A 20,383-nucleotide genomic window follows, 5' to 3' on the forward strand; every position below is an offset into this window, starting at 1 on the left:
ACACAGGCTGGTCCGATGCACCTTTCCTGGCCTGTTCAGGAAGCTGCAAGCAGGGACTTTCTTCTTGGACCAGAAGATCACTGTAGAAGTCAAAATGCCCATTAAAAGAAAAGGAGGACTTGTGGCACCTTAGAGACTAACAAATTTATTTGAGCATAAGCTTTTGTGAGCTACAGCTCACTTCATCGGATGCATGCCATGGAAAATACAGTGGGGAGATTTATATACACAGAGAACATGAAACAGTGGGTGTTACCATACAAACTATAACAAGAGTGATCAGGTAAGGTGAGCTATTATCCTGGGAGACCGCACCTACCCCTTAATGCCATGGCTTATGAAGACATACCTTGACAGCAGCAAGGAGCAGTTCAACAACAGGCTGAGGAAGTGCAGCATGGCTGTTGAGTGTGCTTTTGGTTGTTTAAAGGCCTATATGGGAGGCTGGACCTGGCCATTGACAATATTCCTATGTTTATCGCCATGTGCTGTATGCTCCATAATATTTGTGAAGGGAAAGGTGAAAGCCTCACTCAGGGCTGGACCACAAAGGCTCAGCGCCTGGAGGTTGAATTTGAACAGCCAGAGACCAGGGCTATCAGAGGGGCACAGCATGGGGCCATAAGGATCAGGGATGCCTTGAGGCAGCAATTTGAAGCTGAAAACCACTAATATTTGTTGCTATTCTCAGGAGTGCAGTGCTTGTAATGCTAAAAGGTGATTGTGGTTGGTGCAGACAATGCACTATGAAGATATAAGAAAATTGCCTGTTGCTTTGCAGGGCTTTGTTTGCTTTCAATTAATGGAATAACGATGGCTTTCAAACCAAAACAATTCTTTTATTAAATTATTCTTATTTTATTATTAAAAAACAACAACCAGAGGAGAGAGACAAAAAAACACATCAGCACTGAGGGAGATGGGGGAAGGGAGGATCCCAGGAGGAGGTGGGGTCCTGGGATGGTTAAAGATTTGTGTATGTCCAGGTATCATATCCAACCTTCTCCTTTGGAGTACAGTGCAGCGGGTACTGTACTTCAGCAGGGCTAAACTGCAGAGGAATGGGTGTTGAGGGTACTGGGAGTCCGCAGGGCTAGACGGGGCAGGCTTGGCATGCAGCGGGTACAGACTGGAGCCAGGAGGTTGATAAGAGTGTGTTGGAAGTGTCTGGGGGACGCATGGGAAAGAGTTTTGTGACAGTGGCTGCAGGGGAGGGCGGGTGCAGAGCTGCTCGGTTTGCAGTGCTACTAGCACCTGGATCATATCTGCTTGGCGCTCCATAATGTTTAAAAGCTTCTCCCTGGCTTTGTTCTGGTGCGCCGCGTTCTTCTTTCGGTCCCTCTTCTTGCTGTCTCGCCACTCCTTCAATTCTTGTTTTTCGGCTGCAGAGTATATCCTGACCTCACGCAGAAAATCCTCTTTAGTTCTTTGTGGATGCTTTCTCATTCTGCGCAGCCGTTCAGCCGGCGATAACAAAGGCGGAGGTTGGGCTCCCAAGGTCCTATCTGTGAAGCCAAAATGCAACATTTTACAGAAGCACTATTGTTTGCAACACAGAGACCACTGATTTAAAACACAGGCGCTATTCCCATACCTATCAGTAACTGGCTGACCCCAGGCAAGCACTCATGAGTCACAAGACCCTCAAAATGTTGAGTAACTGCAGGGGCAGGGGAAGTGTTCCAGGACCGTACTGTACACTGGGTATGTGGCTCTTGGGGAGAACCAGCACTGCGGGGGAGTGAGGGGGCTTATAATAATTACTGTCCCCACATTTTCCAAAGGCTGTCTTCATTATGGAAGATACCTCGCTGTTGACAGTGAGCAGGGAATCAAGGGAGGGTTTTCTTCAAGACTGCGCCTTCCGCTCTGGACATTATGCAACTCCCCTGTGTGCAGCAATGGTCCCTCCCCAGTAGCGGCAGAGAGGCATGGGAAAGTTACCGTTAATGGGGCAAGAAACAAAGCAGCTCTGCCAAAGAACCTGCAGAAGCGGATTGTCCAGTATCTCCATGAGAGTTTCCTGGAGTTCTCTGAGGCAGATTCCCATGAAGCGAGGGAGTCAATCAACACCCTGTTGCACCGCTCAGACTAGGCATGTGGTGGTACATGCATCATACAGACACAAGCCTGTTTTCTGCAACCCTCCTGCCTCCAAGAACTCGCTTCAGCAATTCCCAAAATCAAAGCCACTTACCAGGGGCCTCCTCTCCTGTTTGCGCTTCGCCAACATCCGACAGCTGTGACTGGCTAGCCTCCTCCAGGGTAGAGAAAAGCTCCGGGCTGCGTGCAGCTCCGACCTCCGAGTCATGCTCTGCCTCTGGGCCTCCCTCCTCCTCCACATCTTTGTCCAAGATTTCCTCCTCCTGGCTCAGTCCACTTTCAACGGGCACGCAAGCCACCAAAGTATCCACAGTGACCTTCACAGTGGTGGTGGGGTCACCACCGAGTATCACATCCAGCTCTTTGTAGAACCAGCAGCTCATGGGCGCAGCACCAGAGCAGCAGTTTGCCTCCCACGCCTTGTGGTAGGCGTTCTGCAGCTCCTTCATTTTGACCCTGCACTGCAGTGTGTCCCGGTCGTGGGCCCTATCATGCATCGTGAAATCTGCCCATGGGTATCATAATTCCTACGGCTGGAGTGCAGCTGGGACTGCACAGCCTCCACTCCCAAAATGCTGATGAGGTCCAGCAGTTCGGCATTGCTCCAAGCAGGGGATCGCCTGGTGTGTGGAGCGGGCATGGCCACCTGGAAAGATGCGCTTGAGACCACTGCACGTGTCACCGAGCAAACAGGAAGAGGACTTTCAAAATTCCCAAGGAATTTAAGGGGTGGGGATGATGGTTGGTCACCTCAGGGCAGGGCAGTAGAGTTCAAACCGATGACCAGAGAGGTGATAACAGGCATTGTGGGACGCCTCCCAGAGACCAATCGCAGCGCTGTAATCGACCCGGGTTTCTACACTGGCACAGAGTGCTGCACGCCTCTCGTCGGGTTGGTTTTTTACAGCACTGCAACTGTGCAGTTTCTGCGCACTAAGTGGCTTGGCAGTGTGTGCACCTCAGGAGTTATACCACAGAAAGCTGCTTTACTGCACAGAAACTTGCCAGTGTCGACAAGGCCCGAGTCTCTCTGTGCCTCAGCTCCCCATCTGTAAAATGGGAATGATAGTACTTCCCTGCCTTCGAGGGTTGTTGTGAGTTTCAATACTTTATAGAGTGTGATGTGCTTTGGCTTAGATACTACAGAAATGAGAGCCCTAATAATAAATACCTTAGATATATTTTCAAACATGACGGTAAAATAGCACTGAAGATACACGTAGTAGTTAGGATGATATTTATTTCTTGAAAATATAGGCCCCAATCCAAAGGGCGAGAGGGAAGACAAATAATCCTTACGCTTTTACTTAATTTTGCACATGTAATAGTAATCCCTCAATGTGCATGCATCTTTGCATGATTGGGCCTCAAGTAAGATTGCCAGGTGTGGTTTGAATTTGTAAATCACATTCATTTTTTTGTTTAAAGCACTGTATTTTAAATTTTAAAATAACAATAAGAAAGACAAAATGTGAATGACTGCAGCTCATCCATGACATGAAAATTCCCAGCACACTGGTTCAAACAACTCATTCTGGAAAAGGAGAACAGTGACAAGGGTGAGCTTATGCAATATTTGGTGACTCTTATAATTTCCAGTTATTTTACAGAATGATCTATCTTTAAAAGATTTTTGTTTCTTTTTCACACGATTTGCTGACATTTAAAATATTATAATATTGTTGTATTTAAAAATATACCTGTAAGGAAATCCTACATTTTTACAAAGAGTCAACAATGTCAATGACCATTGATATTTTAAAAAAATCATTTGGCCCATCCAGTGAAAACAGAAGTCAAACTGTTTTAGTATATTTATTCATCTTTCCATATCTTATTTGTAGGGTTGTCAATTAGGGAACATTAGTCCACCATCTCTTCTATCTATGTGTGAGACTCCCTTTTTAAAAAATGAGAGGGACTATCTCTGTTCCTCCAAATATCTTCCAGACCATTGTCTCCTTTTCCCATTAGGTGTCCTGTTCTCCAGTTGGCCACAAACAGAGAAACATCTCAATTTATAGACTGTATTGAGAATGCAAAACTGCTTAACTAAGGCCCAACCAGTGGACATGGAGAGAAGGTGGATGACTGCAAGAGTCAAGAAAGTTACCTCTTCCCAAATCTCCCAGCAAGGACAGTGTCATCATGTCTCCCATTTTTGCTGCTGTTAGAGAGAGTCAGAAATTGGCTACTGGATGTCTATGCATCATCCAGGGTTGTGTTCTCTCTTTGCAGCAGTACAGAAATGGAAATAAAAAAAAAAAAAAGACAGGATGGCACAGAATTTGGTAATTCCAGAGTATACAGAACCCTTCACTTTTAGCACGCTGTTTCAAATCCAATCCATGTCAATAATGACTGAAAGGTATCACCATCTGAAGCCTGCTTGGTGAGCTGTGCAAAATGATTCAGTCCAGTTTCTCGTGTCCACATAATGAAAACTACCATCACACTTGACATCCATTTTGGACAGTTTGAGCTGACAGGCCAAGAACTAAATGAGCAATGATTGAGCGCGGCAACAAAATATTCTTTGCTGATAGTCTATAAATACAATTCATAAAATAAAAAGAAGGATCTCTGTAAATTATCCTTCTCCCTAGGGAAAAACAAACTGTATTTGTCCAGTTCTTCAATTCTCATCTCCTTCCCTGCACCCCAAGCCCCTAAGGTCAAAAGCTGCAAGATATTCAGTGTTCCTTTCATCACTTATTTCATCACCTTAAGACTTCTTCAGCCATTGATATTACTGATAATATCTTACAGATTTAAGATATCCACATCCTGTTTCTGAAGAAACTTTAATAGTGATAGCAGGAAGCACAGAGCCTGAGGAGCGTCTAATGTTTGTGAAAAAAATAACTAAGTAGCTTAATCCCCAATTCATAGATTTCACAGGTTCCAAGGCCAGAAGGGACCATTATGATCACTTAGTCTGACGTCCTGTATAACAGGCCATAGAATTTCTCCAAAATAATTCCTAGACCAGATCTTTTAGAAAAACAGTGACTTTTTAAAAATGTCAGTGATGGAGAATCTACCACATCCCTTGGTAAATTGTTCTACTGGTTAAAAATTTATACCTTATTTCCAGTCTGAATTTGTCTAGTTTCAATTTCCAGCCATTGGATCATGTTATACCTTTCTCTGCTAGATTGAAGAGCCCATTATTAAATATTTGGTGTTGTAGCCATGTTGGTCCCAGGGTATTAGAGACAGAACATGAGTGAAGTAATATCTTTTGACAGGTTTCAGAGTAACAGCCGTGTTAGTCTGTCTTTGCAAAAAGAAAAGGAGTACTTGTGGCACCTTAGAGACTAACCAATTTATTTGAGCATGAGCTTTCGTGAGCTACAGCTCACTTCATCGGATGCATACTGTGGAAACTGCAGAAGACATATCTTTTGCTGGACCAACTTCTGTTGATGAGAGAGAGAAACTTTTAAGCTCTTCTTCTGATCTGTGAAATGGAGTGTCACATCTAAATACAAGGTGGAACAGACTGTTTAGCGTAAGTAGTTAATATATATTTCAAGGGGACATTCAAGGTTAAGTGGTCCATTAACACCTCTCCAGTCATTCAGGGTGGGAAGTTTGGGGGAGAGGGCAGTTTAGTGCATTACAGATCGTTGTAATAAGCCATAAACCCAGTGTCTCTACTCAGGCCATGCTTTTTGGTATGTAGCAAAGTTATTAATTTAAAACTCCAGGCTCATCTTCTGAAGATATTGTGCAGGTTTCCTTTCAGGATGAGGACTGAGGGGTCAGATATAGAGTGATCGCTTTCTGAAAAGTTTTCACCCACAGGTGATGTGGTGACTTTTATCATTTTTCTGTGAGAGTTCATTCGAGAATGTAGTGATTGCCTGGTTTCACCCACATAATTGCTGGGGCTCTGGATGCGGTACTCCACATGTTCTGACATGCATGTGTAGGACCCATGGATTTTGAAAGGTGTGTTGTGGGGCTATTAATTGTCGTAACAGTGCAGAAACCTGCACAACACCTTCAATAGACAAGCCTGAGAGTTTAAATTCATAACTTTGCTAGATACTAAAAATCATGGACTGAATAGAGACACTGGATTTACGGGTTATGACAACAATCTGTAACCCACTAAACTACCTTCTCAGCCTTGCTCCCCCATGGCTGGAGGGGTGTTAATGGGCCACTTCATCTTGAATGGTCCCTTGAAATATATGTTAACTACTTATACTAAACAATCTGTTCCACCTTTTATTTAGCTATGACACTCTGAATACATTTCCCAGACCTGAAGAAGAATCTGTGTAAACTTGAAAGTTTGTCTCTCTCACCAGCAGAAGTTGGTCCAATAAAAGATATTACCTCACCCACCTTGTCTCTCTAATGTTCCCCACGTAGGTATGTGGGGCTTGTCGTCAGATACAGCGCAGCTGAGCTGCTGTAGTGTTTTAGGGCGTGGCTACACTGAAAACTTCAAAGCACTGACGCAGGAGCACTCCGACGGCAGCACTTTGAAGTGCGAGTGTGATCGCGCATGAGCGCTGGGAGACAGCTCTCCCAGCGCTCCTGGTAATCCACCTCCACGAGGGGATTAGCTCCGAATGCTGGGAGCGCAGCATTTTTACACTAGTGCTTTAAAGTGCTCAGACTTGCTGCGCTCAGGGGGGTGATTTTTCACCCCCCTGAGCCAGCAAGTTAGAGCACTATAAAATGTAAGTGTAGCCAAGCCCTTAGTGAAGATGCTACTGTGCTGACAGGAGAGCTTCTCTCATCGGCGTAGTTAATCCGCCTCCCCGAGAGCTGGTAGCTGCGTCAGTGGGAGAAGCTCACTGTCTACACTGGGGGTTAGGTCGGTAAACTATGTCACTCAGGGGTGGAGATTTTTCACACCTCTGAGCCATGTAGTTGTACCGATATAAGTCTGTAGTGTAGACCTGGCCTCATGGACTGTAGTGAAGTTACCCCTAAATGGAAGCAAGGTATTTATTAAGTACATGCCTAACTTTAAGCACATGATCAGTCCCATCAGAGTCAGAGAAACCAACCATATGATTAAAGTTAGGCATGTGGATAAGTACATTACCTGAAATGGGGCCAAAAGAAGTAGAGAGTCCAACTTTCAAATTCTAGCTTACAGAATCCTGGCTCTCCCCCCCATTCTGCCTCAGTAACTGCACTCACCTTTGGTGGTCTTTTTGTTTCTCATGCCTCCCACTCTAGAGGACACAGAGCGTCACTTGAGCCTGTTCCTGCTGTTTCCATCCTCTTCTTCCTTGGTGGAGTCACTTTCTACTCCTTTGAAATGGATATTGTTATTTACATTCCCCCCATGCTTAGCATCCTCTTTCCTGCTGGACTTCAATGTCTGGTTCTCCTTCCTCCTCTCCTCCTAATCCTACTCTACACTCTCCTCATAGTTGCAACTTCCATATAGATAATACGTCTGATCTTGCTGGCTCCCATTTGCCCTCCCTCATGTCCTCCTTTGTTCTTCAGGTCTGGATTGATTCCCCTACTCACTGTCCTGGCAACCCTTTTGAGCTAATCTTCACCTTTTCTCTAGTCTCCAGGTTCCCTTTCTCACTCTCTACTGCACTGGTGTATGATTTATACAGTGGCGGATTAGCGGCCCCACTCCGCCCACCCAGGGCTCCTGCTGGGGAGCGGGAGAAGCCACCCCTCCCCGATCCTGCTCCCCAGCAGGAGTGCTGGGCAGAGTGGCATGGCAGGGCAACTCGCACGACCTGACCCCGTTTCCCTGGCAGGGAGACTACAGGCAGAAGGGGCGGGGACGGGCCCCCACTTGCTCTGGCCCAGGGCCTCTGGATTTATATCATGTCTGCCAGTTTGCGGCGTTGGTTGCTGTGTTACTGGAGTTCGTAGAGCACAAGGCCCTACCTCCAGACATTTTCCACAAACAGATGTTATTTCCACAAATCTATATGGAAATCACCTTCATCTGTAACTCTTTCATTCAGTGAAAAGAACAGATTATGCAGTTAATTAATATTAGTGATCCCCTGAAATGATTATCATAGCATCATAGTATTATTTATGGCAGGTGTCACCAGGTGACACTGATACACATAGGCCAGGTCTACACTACAGACTTATATTGGTATAACTACATTGCTCAGAGGTGTGAAAAATCCACACCCTTGAGCAAGGTGGTTTTACTGAGGCAATCTCCAGCTTCTCCCGTCAACACAGCTACTGCCTCTCAGGGAGGTGGCTTAACTATCCCAAGGGAAGAACTTCTCCCATTGGTGAAGGAGCATCTTCACTTAAGCAGTACAGCAGCACAGCTGCACTGGTGAAATTGCGCTGACACAGCATTTTAAATGTAGACCTGCCCTTAGTCTTTTAAGTCCTTTTTCTTAGTGTGCCAGCAAATATTCAGAATTGAGAAGACACGCTGTGCTGTTAGGTTTTGTTATGCAAGGGTCTGTGTAGAGCTTGAGGTCCTTGGAGAGAACACCGTAAGAGCAGTGGGAGAGTTTGGTGTCTGCCTGAGGCCTGGCTCAACAACACAAAGTTAGGTCAACATAAGCCGATGCAGTCCAGTCAGTCCCAGCAGTTGAGCCTGGGCGAGCCTGATGCAGGGGAAGGAACCTGGGGTAAGTGTGTAAATGTTTTTCCCGTTACAATGAGGTACTGATGGCACCCCAGCTTAGCCAGGCACAACCATCGACTTTTCATTAATTTACTTTGTCTAGAAGAGGGAGCCAAAGATTTCTAGGGATGGTGGCCTTATTTCTTCCTTCACAGTAGGACACTTTCCCACGCCAGTCGGTGGTAACTTCAGCAGGCACCATTGCAATAAATACGCTAGCAGCATACAGGTCTGGGCAGCTTCAGGACACCAGCTGTGCTCTTTTTGCCGGTAGGTCCACAAGAGTCCGCAGCATCTGTTTGCTGCCAGAGAAGCCCCGTTATGTCCTGGTGCTCTCCTTTTCCTGCTGAGTCTACTGGGCCTGTCACCTGTCTGCTCTTTCCTTCTCCATACAGCCTGCCATACTCACCCTCCAGGCCCTCTGCTCACAGACTGATGCAGCACTGGCTTGCAGGATCTTGCTGAACATGTCATCCCAAGTCCCTTTCTTTCTCCTCCTCATTTCCATCACTGCTGGGGGGGCCAAACTCATCCTGGCTGGTGCGGTGACTGGTGCCATGCATGAGCAATCCAAAGCAGAAGTGTCAATAAGCATGTCTTGATTAACACTATAGGGGGGCAAGGCAAGGGAGTAACTCTCACTTTCTGTTGTGATTATCCTGACAATGGTAGCTCTGTGTGTTTTATCTGCAGCTGCTGTCATTATGGCCTTTACGGGTCCCTCCTCCGCACCTATGGAACTCCTGAACAAGACAAGGAGGAGAAAGAAGAGGACTTGGGATGACCTGTTCAATGAGATTCTGTGAGCCAGTGCAGCATCAGACAGTGAGCAGAGGGCCTGGAGGGTGAATATTGTAGGCGGCATGGCAAAGGAAAGGCCAGAAGTCTCAGCAGGAAAAGAAGAGGGAGATGCACCAAGACATAATGACAGGTTTCAGAGTAACAGCCGTGTTAGTCTGTATTCGCAAAAAGAAAAGGAGTACAAGTACTCCTTTTCTTTTTGCAAGACATAATGGGGCTTCTCTGGCAGCAACCACAGATGCTGCAGACTTTTGTGAACCTACAAGTTCAGCAATCATGGGCTCACCTCCCTTTGTAGTTCATGGACAACCGCAATATAGCACCTCCCTCCACCCCCCCTCAACATTCCACATGGCATCAGGGGCTGCATCCCTAGCCCCACTGCTCCACACTGGAGGTCAGTAAGGACAACCAGTTTCACGTACACTGGCCTGTGAGAATCACGCTTTCTGTATGTGTAGCCAAAACAGACACAAATGGTCTTTCCCCTCATTAAGTTCTGTTCCATTAATTTATTTTATTTTTAATGTATTTGCTTTTAAATTGCACGGATTTTTTTTTTTTTTGCAGTGGTTTTCTTACTCAGCAAAATTCAGTTTTTTTGGAAAATAATTCATCTTTATTAGTTCCCAACTTATGCTGCAGTGTGCCTAGAGGTACTGAAAACACTCACTTAGTTGTTATCGTACAGTGTGCCACAACTCCTAGGATCAGTGATAAACACAGCATAATAATCATAAAGGTACAGCAAGCATCGTAAAGTGAGTAGGTACACTGACAGTGTTCTATTCATAGATGTACACCAAGCCCCACACAATTCCTAGCAGGCCCCAGAACTGGAGGGCCAGGTACAGAACAGTCCACCACAACACATTACTGTGGCTCACTGTTAAAGTGCTCTTTCATGGCCTCCCTCAACCGTAGAGCTCCATATTGAGCTGGGATATTGAGCTGGGATACCACTGGGATATTTTTCTCACAGAGCTCCAGTCTTGCGAGTAAACAACACCATGCTCCCTTCAATCTACCAAAAGCACATTCAACATCATTCTGCACCTGCTGAGCTGATAATTGATGCTTTCCTTGGTGCTGTCAAGGTGTCTGTTGAACATCTTCAAAAGCCAGTGAAGCACAGGGTAGGCTGAGTCCCCCAGGATCAATGTTGGCATTTTAATATCGTCAGTGGTAATCTGCAAGTCGGGGGGAAAAAGTCCCAACTTTCTGTGGGACTTAAAGTCCTGTGTTCTTAAAGATCCAAGTGTCATGCACCTTCCCAGACCAGCCAACATTGATGGTGAAGCATTCCTGGTGTTCCACCAACACTTGTATAGCCATAGAAAATTAGCCCTTTCTGTTGATATTGTCTGGGGCAAGGTGGTCTGGTGCCAAAATAGGGATATGTGTGCTCTCTATTGTTTCACCATGGGTCGGGAACCCTGTAGCTGCAAATCCATCCACTGTGTCCTGCACATTCCCAAGAGTCACAGTCTTGCATAGCAGGACATGATTAATGTCCCTACACACTTCAGTGACAATGACCCCCCCACAACGGATTTTTCCAACTCCAAAATGATTTCCCACTGACCAATACCAGTCTGGCATTGCAAGTTTCTACAGTACAATTGGTATTTGCTTCTCCACTGTCAGAGCAGATCTCATTTTGGTGTCCCTGCACTGGAGAGCTGGGACAAGCTCAGTGCACAGATCCAGGAATGTGGTTTTGCAGATCCAAATGTTCTGCAGACACTGCTCATTGTCCCCAACCTCCATTATGATGTAATCCCACCAGTCAGTGCTCATTGCTCAGGCCCAGAAACAGCATTTACAGCTGCTCCATGAATGCCACCAACAGCTTTGAACTGACTTTGACTATGTCCCACAGCAATCTGTCCTCTAATAAATTATCTTGTTCCCAGCTGATTCAGTTCTTGAAACTCTGCAAATACCGGCGGAGAAGAATGCATCCTGTGTTTGCAATGCTTATGACAATAGTGCAGAGCTGTGCAGGTTACATATATCGACCAGAGATGGCGAACGGTGAAAAGGACCACATGCCTTCCTGGGATTTTTAAAAAAGGCATGAAAATTATGGGATATGGATGAAATTATGGGATGGAGAAAGTTGTATGCTGGGAAGTTGACCCCTTGCTCCCAGTCACATCTGTGCACCTTGTTCTGCCCCACTATGCATTGCCAAAATGTCCTAAAAGACATGGTGCTGAACAGTGGTCTGTTGCACACTGCAATACCTACCGATGGTGCACCACACTGTGCATCAACACAAGCACAGCACGGACTCAAGGAGCCAAGTGGGTATGTGCACGAGCAATATATTTACGGCAGTAGCTGTATGCCAGGGTGACTTGCGTTGGCCAAAGTATGTAGTGTAGACATGGCCTGAGGTCTCTGAATATAATCAATTTTGGATGCAGAGCTGCTCCCTGGGTTGGGTTGAGATTTCTAAAAGAAGGGATTGCCCTGCCTCATGTTTGACCACCTTTGTTTCAGGGTTGGTGTATATGTGTAACTAAAACAAGTTATGTTTATAATATAGAATTTGTGTCATTGATTTCTCCTCCACTGGGAGGCACCTGCAAGGCCCTGGGCTTCAGCCACTTCTTGACAAAAGGGTGTCAGAACAGGACACTGGGGTTGGAGGATGGGGCAACAGTATTTATAGAAGGAACCTGAAATGTCTCTGACAGTTTTAGATGCTAAGCATTTTTTAAATGGTTTTAGCCTTTGTGATGCAAAAGCCTGATCCTGCAACCCTTATTTACACATGTAATCCCACGAAAGACAACTGGATTACACACGCAAGTAAGGGTTTACACTAGGCTCATGTTGTTTAGCTTCAGGTCTGCACTCTTGATGAGAGGGGCTATTGACTTCAATGGGAGTAGGATCAGATTTTTAATGAGTGTCTGTATTAATGTCAGGTATTGTACATGGGCTAAATCCTGTTCACACAAGTCAGCCACTGAGCTCAGCAGGACTAATCCTGTGCACAAAATTAAGCTTTTGCATATGTGATTGCACAATTGAGGTGTTAAATGGAAGCAGGAACAAGGCTAGAATTGCCAATTTTGGTTGGATGTATTCCTGGAGGTTTCATCACATAACATACTCTTTAATTAAAGATTAATCTTTAATGCCGGGAGACTCCAGGACAATCCTGGAGGGTTGGCAACCCTAAACAGGGCTCATTGACTGCTATGGGACTACTACTCACAAAAGGTAAGTAGGTTTTTTGCTCCATATAACTTAACTTCTTTCAAATGCCAGAGTGGCTGAGAGGCAAATAAAGCCTTGCACTTTTTTTTGAGAGGGACACATTGACACCCATATGTAAAATAAATTAACTAGTGATAACATAGGAAATTGCCCTAGAACCACCCATTTAGAATGAGGTTATAGAAAACAAATATTACTCAAACAATCCTACAGCAGAAGTGGTTTGTACTGATTTCAGCATTTCCAAGGTAATTCACAGCAGGAGCCATTTCTTTTAAACAGTATAAGTCAAATTCTGCCTGGCATAACTCCTTTGTTTTCAGTAAGGTTATACAGAGGAGGAAAGTTCTCCCGAAAAGTTTAATGAGTGCTCCAAAGCGTGGAGATTTTGATCATGGTAGATAATGTTTCCCAGTTCATACTAACATTCAGCTACTTTGCCTCCTGATGGCTAGGAGTTTGTTTTTTAATAATTCTTTTATTTTAATAATTATTACAGAGAACTGCTTCAGGGCAGAACAATCTAAGAAGGCTGCTATTTTAATATTAGGAGGGGGTTAATTCAGTATCTGAATTAATACTGAAATGTGCAGCATTGCAGAAAAATGTTCTGGATGGGAATTTTTTTTAATTGCCAGTTTTTACGTCCATATAAAAATACTTCTCTGACCAGTTTCTCTCCTTGCCAATATTTGGATTATTATTTATATCATCGTAGCACCTAAGAGCCCTAGTCCTGGGCCAGGACCCCATTGTGCCAAACACTGTACAAACACAGGACAAGATGGTCCCTGCCCCCAAAGAGTTGCAGTTCTTTACAGTTCTCCAGCAACTAATGGTGTTCAGGGAAACACCTGTGGAAGGTAGTTGATGAGCTGTCAAATGCAAGGGCTGGTCTGTTCACTTAAAACCTAAGACACACTCCCACCCCTCATAACAAAAATAAGACACATCATTAGTGGCACTTTATCAAGCTGCTGAAGAAATGCAGGCCAGGAAGACACCAATAATAGCTAATGTCACACACAATTGGTATTAAGCGAGCTATATCGCAGTGATGCCATTTTTTATTTAATGTGTACATTAAATACGTTGGCTGAACAGTAGCGTAGAGGAGTGGGAGGAGATCAGCATGCACTTAAGCCAACAATGTAGCAATGAAATAGAAAAGTATAACTGAAGTCTAGCCTCTCTTTTCTCTTCATTTTATTGGTCATGTTCTTGGTTTTGCTGCAGTACATAAGCTCCATCTTTTTATCAATCAATCTATCCTTATGCATTTTTATATCATTTTCTTTAGGGGATGAGGGGAGCAGAAATAATGGGTTGACTTCATACCAACAATGTGATTTTGCTTGTTATTTGTGTCTCTTGGCACTTTGACACTCGTGTTTTGAATGGTTTAAAAGAGGGGAAATCAATCCCTTTTAAAACCTTTACATTACCTTGAAATTTCAGGACTGAAGTCGTTCTTGGTGTAAGGAACATGGAATAGAGCCAAACAGCATCAATACACTTTAGCTAAAATTAATCTCAAAGGCTTCTGCACTTTACTAGACAATTTCACTCTAAATGGATGCATCTAGGGCAATTTTTTTCCCAACTAAATTGAGTGAAGTATAAAAGGGATAAGTGATACATCTTCACTTACTTTGCTGAAGCAAAGCAAATTTTATCTTCCAGAAACAATGAATTATTAAGATCTTTACATCTAATTTTAGATTTAAATGAAGATTTTGATTTAACCAGTTCAGAAGTGCTGTCTGTGCATAAATCAGGTACTCTCTCTTCTTTTTGACATTTTTCTAACTAGGCTTTTGGGGTTTTTTTTACAGTTAAATTCTGTGACAGGGCATCATCGCTGTCCTATCTCTTTTCTAGCCACAACCCACAACCTTGGAAGACAGGCCAGTCCTTGCTTGGCAGCCCCCCAACCTGAAGCAAATACTCACCAGCACCTACACACCAGACAACAAAAACACTAACCCAGGAACCAATCCTTGCAACAAACCCTGCTGCCAACTCTGTCCAGATATCTATTCAAGGGAGACCACAATAGGACCTAACCACATCAGCCACACCATCAGGGTCTCATTCACCTGCACATCTACCACTGTGATATATGTCATCATGTGCCAGCAATGCCCCTCTGCCATGTACATTGGCCAAACTGGACCATCTCTACGCAAAAGAATAAATGGACACAAATCAGACATCAAGAATTGTAACATTCAAAAACCAGTAGGAGAGCACTTCAATCTCCCTGGACACTCAATAACAGACTTAAAAGTGGCCATTCTTCAACAACAAAACTTCAAAAACAGATTTCAGTGAGAAACTGCAGAACTGGAATTAATTTGAAAACTTGACACCATCAAATTAGGCCTGAATAAAGACTGGGAGTGGCTTGGTCACTACAAAAAGTAATTTTCCCTCTGTTGATACTCATACCTTCTTGTCAACTGTTGGGAATGGGCCACATCCACCGTGATTGAATTGGTCCCCCACTTGGTAAGGCAACTCCCATCTTTTCATGTGCTGCATATTTATATCTGCCTACTGTATTTTTCATGCATCTGATGAAGTGGGTTATAGCCCACGAAAGCTTATGCCCAAATAAATTTGTTAGTCTCTAAGGTGCCACAAGGTCTCCTCATTGTTTTAACCCACTAGAAGACCTTCTTCTGATCAAACACCTTGTGCAACTTATTCACAATGTTCTTTCTCAGCACCTTAACAAACTTGTGCAGCACTGTGTTTCCAATTGCATACAATCCTTAGCTCACTGATCCAAGGAGGGGAAAAACTGATGGTATCTTCTCCTGAGAGATGCAATGGCAACGCCAAGGCCCTGGTAAGCCTGCCACTCTCTTTCTCCCCCGCCCCCCCCCCCCACAGCACTTCGTTCCTGTGCCTCTTCTACCCTATGGGTAAAGGGTTAATTAAAGTTTGGGGCTCCTCTCAGCCCATCCCAATTCACCGAGTAGGTAAAGCTCCTGCTAATCAGGACTCTTCCTGAGCAACTACCTGTAGTTGAGGTGCATCAGTTGCTGTTTCCCAGAACTGTGTGTGACAATGGTCCATCCTTGCCTCTGTGGGTCCCGTGTTTCCTGGTGGATTTCGCTAGCCTCAGAGGCTCACTGTGATCCTCCATGTAACCCTTCTTTCTCTAGAGACAAGGGTCACAGTCTACTGAGCCATTTTCATCATAAGCCAGCGAGGGAGGTGAGGAGAAGTTATCCTTCCTTGCACAGTCTCTGTTGTCTCCCAGTCTCAGTGATTAATCAGGGGGCAAAGGTTGTGGGGTGGGGGGGGCCCAGGCCCACCCTCTACACCGGGGTCCAGCCCAGGGACCCTAATAGTATCAGCTATGGTAGCTGACCTTTTAGAAACATGACATGTACAATTCCCTGGGCTACTTCCCCCACAGCAGCCCTTACTTCCTCAAGCTCCACTTCACCCTTACCTCAGGGCCTCCTTCCTTGTGCCTAATATGGTGTATACTACTCAGCCTCTCCAACAGCACAACTTCCTCCCACAGCTCCTGACATGCACACCCACCTGACTAACTGGGAGGCTTTTAACTAGTTTCAGCCAGCCCCGATTGGCTTCAGGTGTCCCAATCAACCTAGCATCCTCCCTGCCTTCTGGAAAGTTCTTAATTGGCCCCAGGTGTCTTAATTGACCTGAAGCAGCTGCCATTTCACTTATCCTGGTACCAGGGATTTGTTTAGCCTGGAGCTAATATAGCTATCTTCCACTACTTTTCTATAGCCATCTATAGCTATCTTTTCTATAGCCTTGCCCTGTCACATCTGTCACAGATTCCCTGATGTGAAAAAATTCTTTACAATGACACAGATCAGTGGTACCACTAACTGAGAGTGAGTTTCTGTCCCTGAATATACCATACCTCATGTGGAATCCCACTGAAATTAATGGGGCTATTTGTGAAGTAAAGTAGAACTCAGTGTGTTCTTCCTTTCCTGCCTTGTATGGTGGAAAGGAAGTGGAGGCAAAGATGGCTTTAAGCTACCTTCGTGCCTCCTTCATTCTGGTTGTGTGTGTATCACTGCGTATATCTACACTGCAGTTAGAGAGACAAGGTGGGTGAAGTAATGAATGAACTCACACAGAAAAGTGATGAAAGACAAAAGCACTCCATCACCGGCTGCGGGTGAACACTTATCAGAAAGCAATCACTCTCTATCATTCTGACCTCTCAGTCCTTATCCTCAAAGGAAACCTGCACAGTGCTTTCAAAAGATGAGCCTGGGAGCTTAAATTCATTACTCTGCTAGACACTGAAACTCATGGACTGAACAGACATACTGGATGTCTTATATTATAAGGCTTATTATAACAATCTGTTACCCACTAACTCCCTCTCCCCCTTTTTGTCCTATGACTGCGGAACTGTTAATGGGCCACTCTACCTTGAATGTCCCTTACAATATGTGCTAACTACTTACACTAAACAGTCTGTTCCACCCTTGCGTTTTGCTGTGATCCTGGGAGTTCCTTTCCCAGACCTGAAGAAGAGCTCTGCAGGGCATGGCTACACTGGAAACACCACAAGGAGATTAGCTCCCAGCGCTTGGAGCCGGTTTACACTAGCGCTTTAAAGTGCTCTGACTTACTGCGCTCAGGGGGGTGATTTTTCACACCCCTGAGCCAGCAAGTTAGAGCACTATAAAATGTAAGTGTAGCCAAGCCCTTAGCTCCATAGCTTGTTTCTATCACCAACAGAGGTTGGTCCAGTCAGGGGTGTGTGCAAGAATTTAAATTTGACCCCCGTTTGGGGTCCCCGGAGGAGCTCAATCTTCCCTCCCTCCGCCCTGCCCAGCCCCAGCAGGAGCTCAGTCTTCCCCGCCTCTGTGGCTCTGGGGCCAGAGAAGTTCTGTGCCCCTGATGATTACTGGAGGGGGGCTGGTGCCCCTGCTTAGCCCCTCTTGTGCATGCCTCTAAGTCCAATAAAAGATATACCTCACCCAGCTTGTCTTTCTTATATCTTGGGACCAACACAGCTACAACTACACTGCATACACTGCAATATGACATCTGCGGCTGGACCGTGCCAGCTGGCTCTTTAATTGCGGTTTAGACACTTGAGTTCAGGCTGGAGCCCAGGCTCTGAGACCCTGTGTCTGGCATGGGCCAGCTGCAGGTATCTAATTGCCATGTAAACATACCTATAGAGTGTGCCAAGGGATGCTCTAAATTGTGCCATTTTGTAATGACCCGCTATAGCAGTGGTTCTCAACCTTTCCAGACAAGTGTACCCCTTTAAAGAGTCTGATTTGGCCTAAGAAGAAAAGGAGTACTAGTGGCACAAGTCCTCCTTTTCTTTTTGTGAATACAGACTAACATGGCTGCTACTCTGAAACCTGATTTGTCTTGCGTACCCCCAAGTTTCACCTGACTTAAAAAGTACTTGCTTACAAAATCAGACATAAAAAAGTGTCACAGCACACTATTACTGAAAAATTGCTTATGTTCTCATTTATACCATAGAATTATAAAATAAATCAGTTGGAATATAGATATTGTACTTAAATTTCAGTGTATAATATATAGAGCAGTATGAACAAGTTTCCAGCCAATGGGAGCTGTGGAGCTGGTGCTCGGGGCTGGGGCAGCGTCCGGAGCCCCCCGGCCACGCCTCCACCTAGGATCCGAGGGACATGTGGCCGCTTTCAGGGAGCCACGTGGAGCCAGCTAGGGAGCCTGCCAGTCCCGCCAGCCCCCACTCCTCCCCCCACACCAGCAGGGGTCCCCCCCCGAGCACCCACTGCACTCCAGGGTTGCCCCTGCCCCAGAGCACCCAAGATTAAGTTAGGAGTATATAGTACAAGTCATGGACAGGTCACGGGCCATGAATTTTTGTTTACTGCCTGTGACCTGTCCATGACTTTTACTAAAAATACCCATGACTAAAACATAGCCTTATCTATAGACTATTATGTTGACCTAGAACAGCCAGAGTTCAGTGCTTTCTGACCATGCCGCCAATCACCTCTGCCTCCTTCGACCTACCCCTGACATGCCCCCCTATGTTGGGGGCTGAGAGGGGGCAGCACAAAGCCATTATGCCAACTCTATGTCATCACCTACAATGAAGGTGTTCTGTGAGGGCAATTTAAACATCCTTTACAGACCTTTTATAACACTCTGGTGGCATGAAGGGGCCATTTTGTAATGCAGAGTCTGTACAATGTGAGCAAAAATGGTAGAAATGGGTCCTAAATTTCTAAGGGGTTACTTAGGTGTTGCTCTTTCTTTTGGGAGATCCATCTCCCTGACTGCAACAGAGCTGGACTACTAGGTAGTTTGTCACTTAAAGTTCTCTAAATAGAAAGGTTTTTTAAAAAAGCTCTTCTGCCTTATGTTAAAATAGGTATTAAATATTACCAATCCATGTGCAAGCACCTTTACAATTTCAGCTGCTTTAAGCATCATAGTCAGCACTTAATAATTAAAAGAAGAAAAATCTTTAAATCATGAGTTATTTCTGTTGATTGCCCCTGTGTATTTTTACAGAGCACACTGATCTGCCAAATGTGTCCGTGAGTCTGTCTATTTGTGAGAGATAGAGACCGTAGGAAAGGAGCTAGGGAATGGATTTGTAGCTCCTTGCATACAAAACTGCCCATCTTTCAGTGACCCACCTTTCCATATGAAGGGGACCAAATTCAGCCCTGACAAAAGCAGGGACAGCTCCTCCCACTGAAGTCAATGTCGTAACTGCAGTCATTTAAGTGCATCTTGTGCCCATGTGCTCCAGGGCAATACTTTGCACAGGAAGTACAGTACACTCATTTTCTGAAATGATACAATATAGCGACGTAAAACAGCTGGCCAGGGTGAGCTGTTTCTGGAATACAAACCACTGATGACTCATCCTTCTCTTAGCCCATCTCTCTGCACTTCTCTTTATGACAAGTCATTTCTGTCATTCTGACTGTTGCCCATTTTCAGATCTGCTAAACCGATATAACAAAGGCAAGATATATTTCAAACACAGGATACTAGAAAAGTATAGTCAATCTGTGGCAAGGGCTTGGACAACTATATCTTCATTGAGCAGTATAAATGCCAAAATTAATTTTAATTCATCCGTTCCCAAAACTTGCCATGTTTATTGAACTCTGAATTAGTCATGGGGCAAGTTTACAGGGAGTTCGCCTGGTAAAAATACTACTTTAATGCTGCTGGGATTCTTTTATATCATGAATTATATGCTAGGACGTCTTTTTACTATTCCACATCTAAGCAAAAATGCGCTTTCATTCTCTCACAAATGGAGTGTGCATGAAGGTGAACTTGTTGGTTCAGCAAGCATTGGTCACAAAAATCAATGGACACCATTCTCTGCTGCTCTATATTGGGGGAATTCTACTGCAGTCAATGGGTTGGAGCCCATTTGCACCTGAAGAAAATTTGGCCCATTAAAAAAAGAATCCAGCAAAGTTCTTTTATAGGTCCCAATTCAGCAATGTCCTTAATATCATTGACTTCATTGGGAGTTAAACATGTACTTCAGTGCTATGCTGACTCAGGGCAGTAATGGTTTATTGATTACCATAGGGAAAAAAAGACTAGAGTAAGGAATTTGTGCAAAGCGATTCTCCTTATGATTTATGT

The 20,383-nt window shown here is 44.8% G+C and overlaps 1 protein-coding gene across 1 annotated transcript; it reads right to left on the minus strand.

Annotated features, from left to right (window-relative positions):
* Positions 1 to 682: 682 nt before the first annotated feature.
* Positions 683 to 17,572, minus strand: LOC140910561 (uncharacterized). Its single transcript, XM_073341788.1, has 3 exons — positions 15,767 to 17,572; positions 2,198 to 3,637; positions 683 to 1,505 (listed from the first exon to the last, which is right to left on the minus strand). The coding sequence occupies exons 2-3, from the start codon at positions 2,598 to 2,600 to the stop codon at positions 865 to 867; spliced, it is 1,044 nt and encodes a 347-aa protein (XP_073197889.1). The 5' UTR covers positions 2,601 to 3,637; positions 15,767 to 17,572; the 3' UTR covers positions 683 to 864.
* Between the last annotated feature and the right edge of the window lie 2,811 nt (positions 17,573 to 20,383).

This window comes from Lepidochelys kempii, chromosome 4 (genome assembly GCF_965140265.1).
Source record: "Lepidochelys kempii isolate rLepKem1 chromosome 4, rLepKem1.hap2, whole genome shotgun sequence".
Lineage (NCBI taxonomy): Eukaryota > Metazoa > Chordata > Testudines > Cheloniidae > Lepidochelys > Lepidochelys kempii.

Bases quoted from the DNA above. Each gene is read 5' to 3' on its own strand.
- LOC140910561 (XM_073341788.1), bottom strand. From the start codon at position 2,600: ATGCATGATAGGGCCCACGACCGGGACACACTGCAGTGCAGGGTCAAA. The intron at 1,506-2,197 runs GTAAGTGGCTTT...TTGGCTTCACAG, and splicing joins AACAGGAGAGGAGGCCCCTG to ATAGGACCTTGGGAGCCCAA.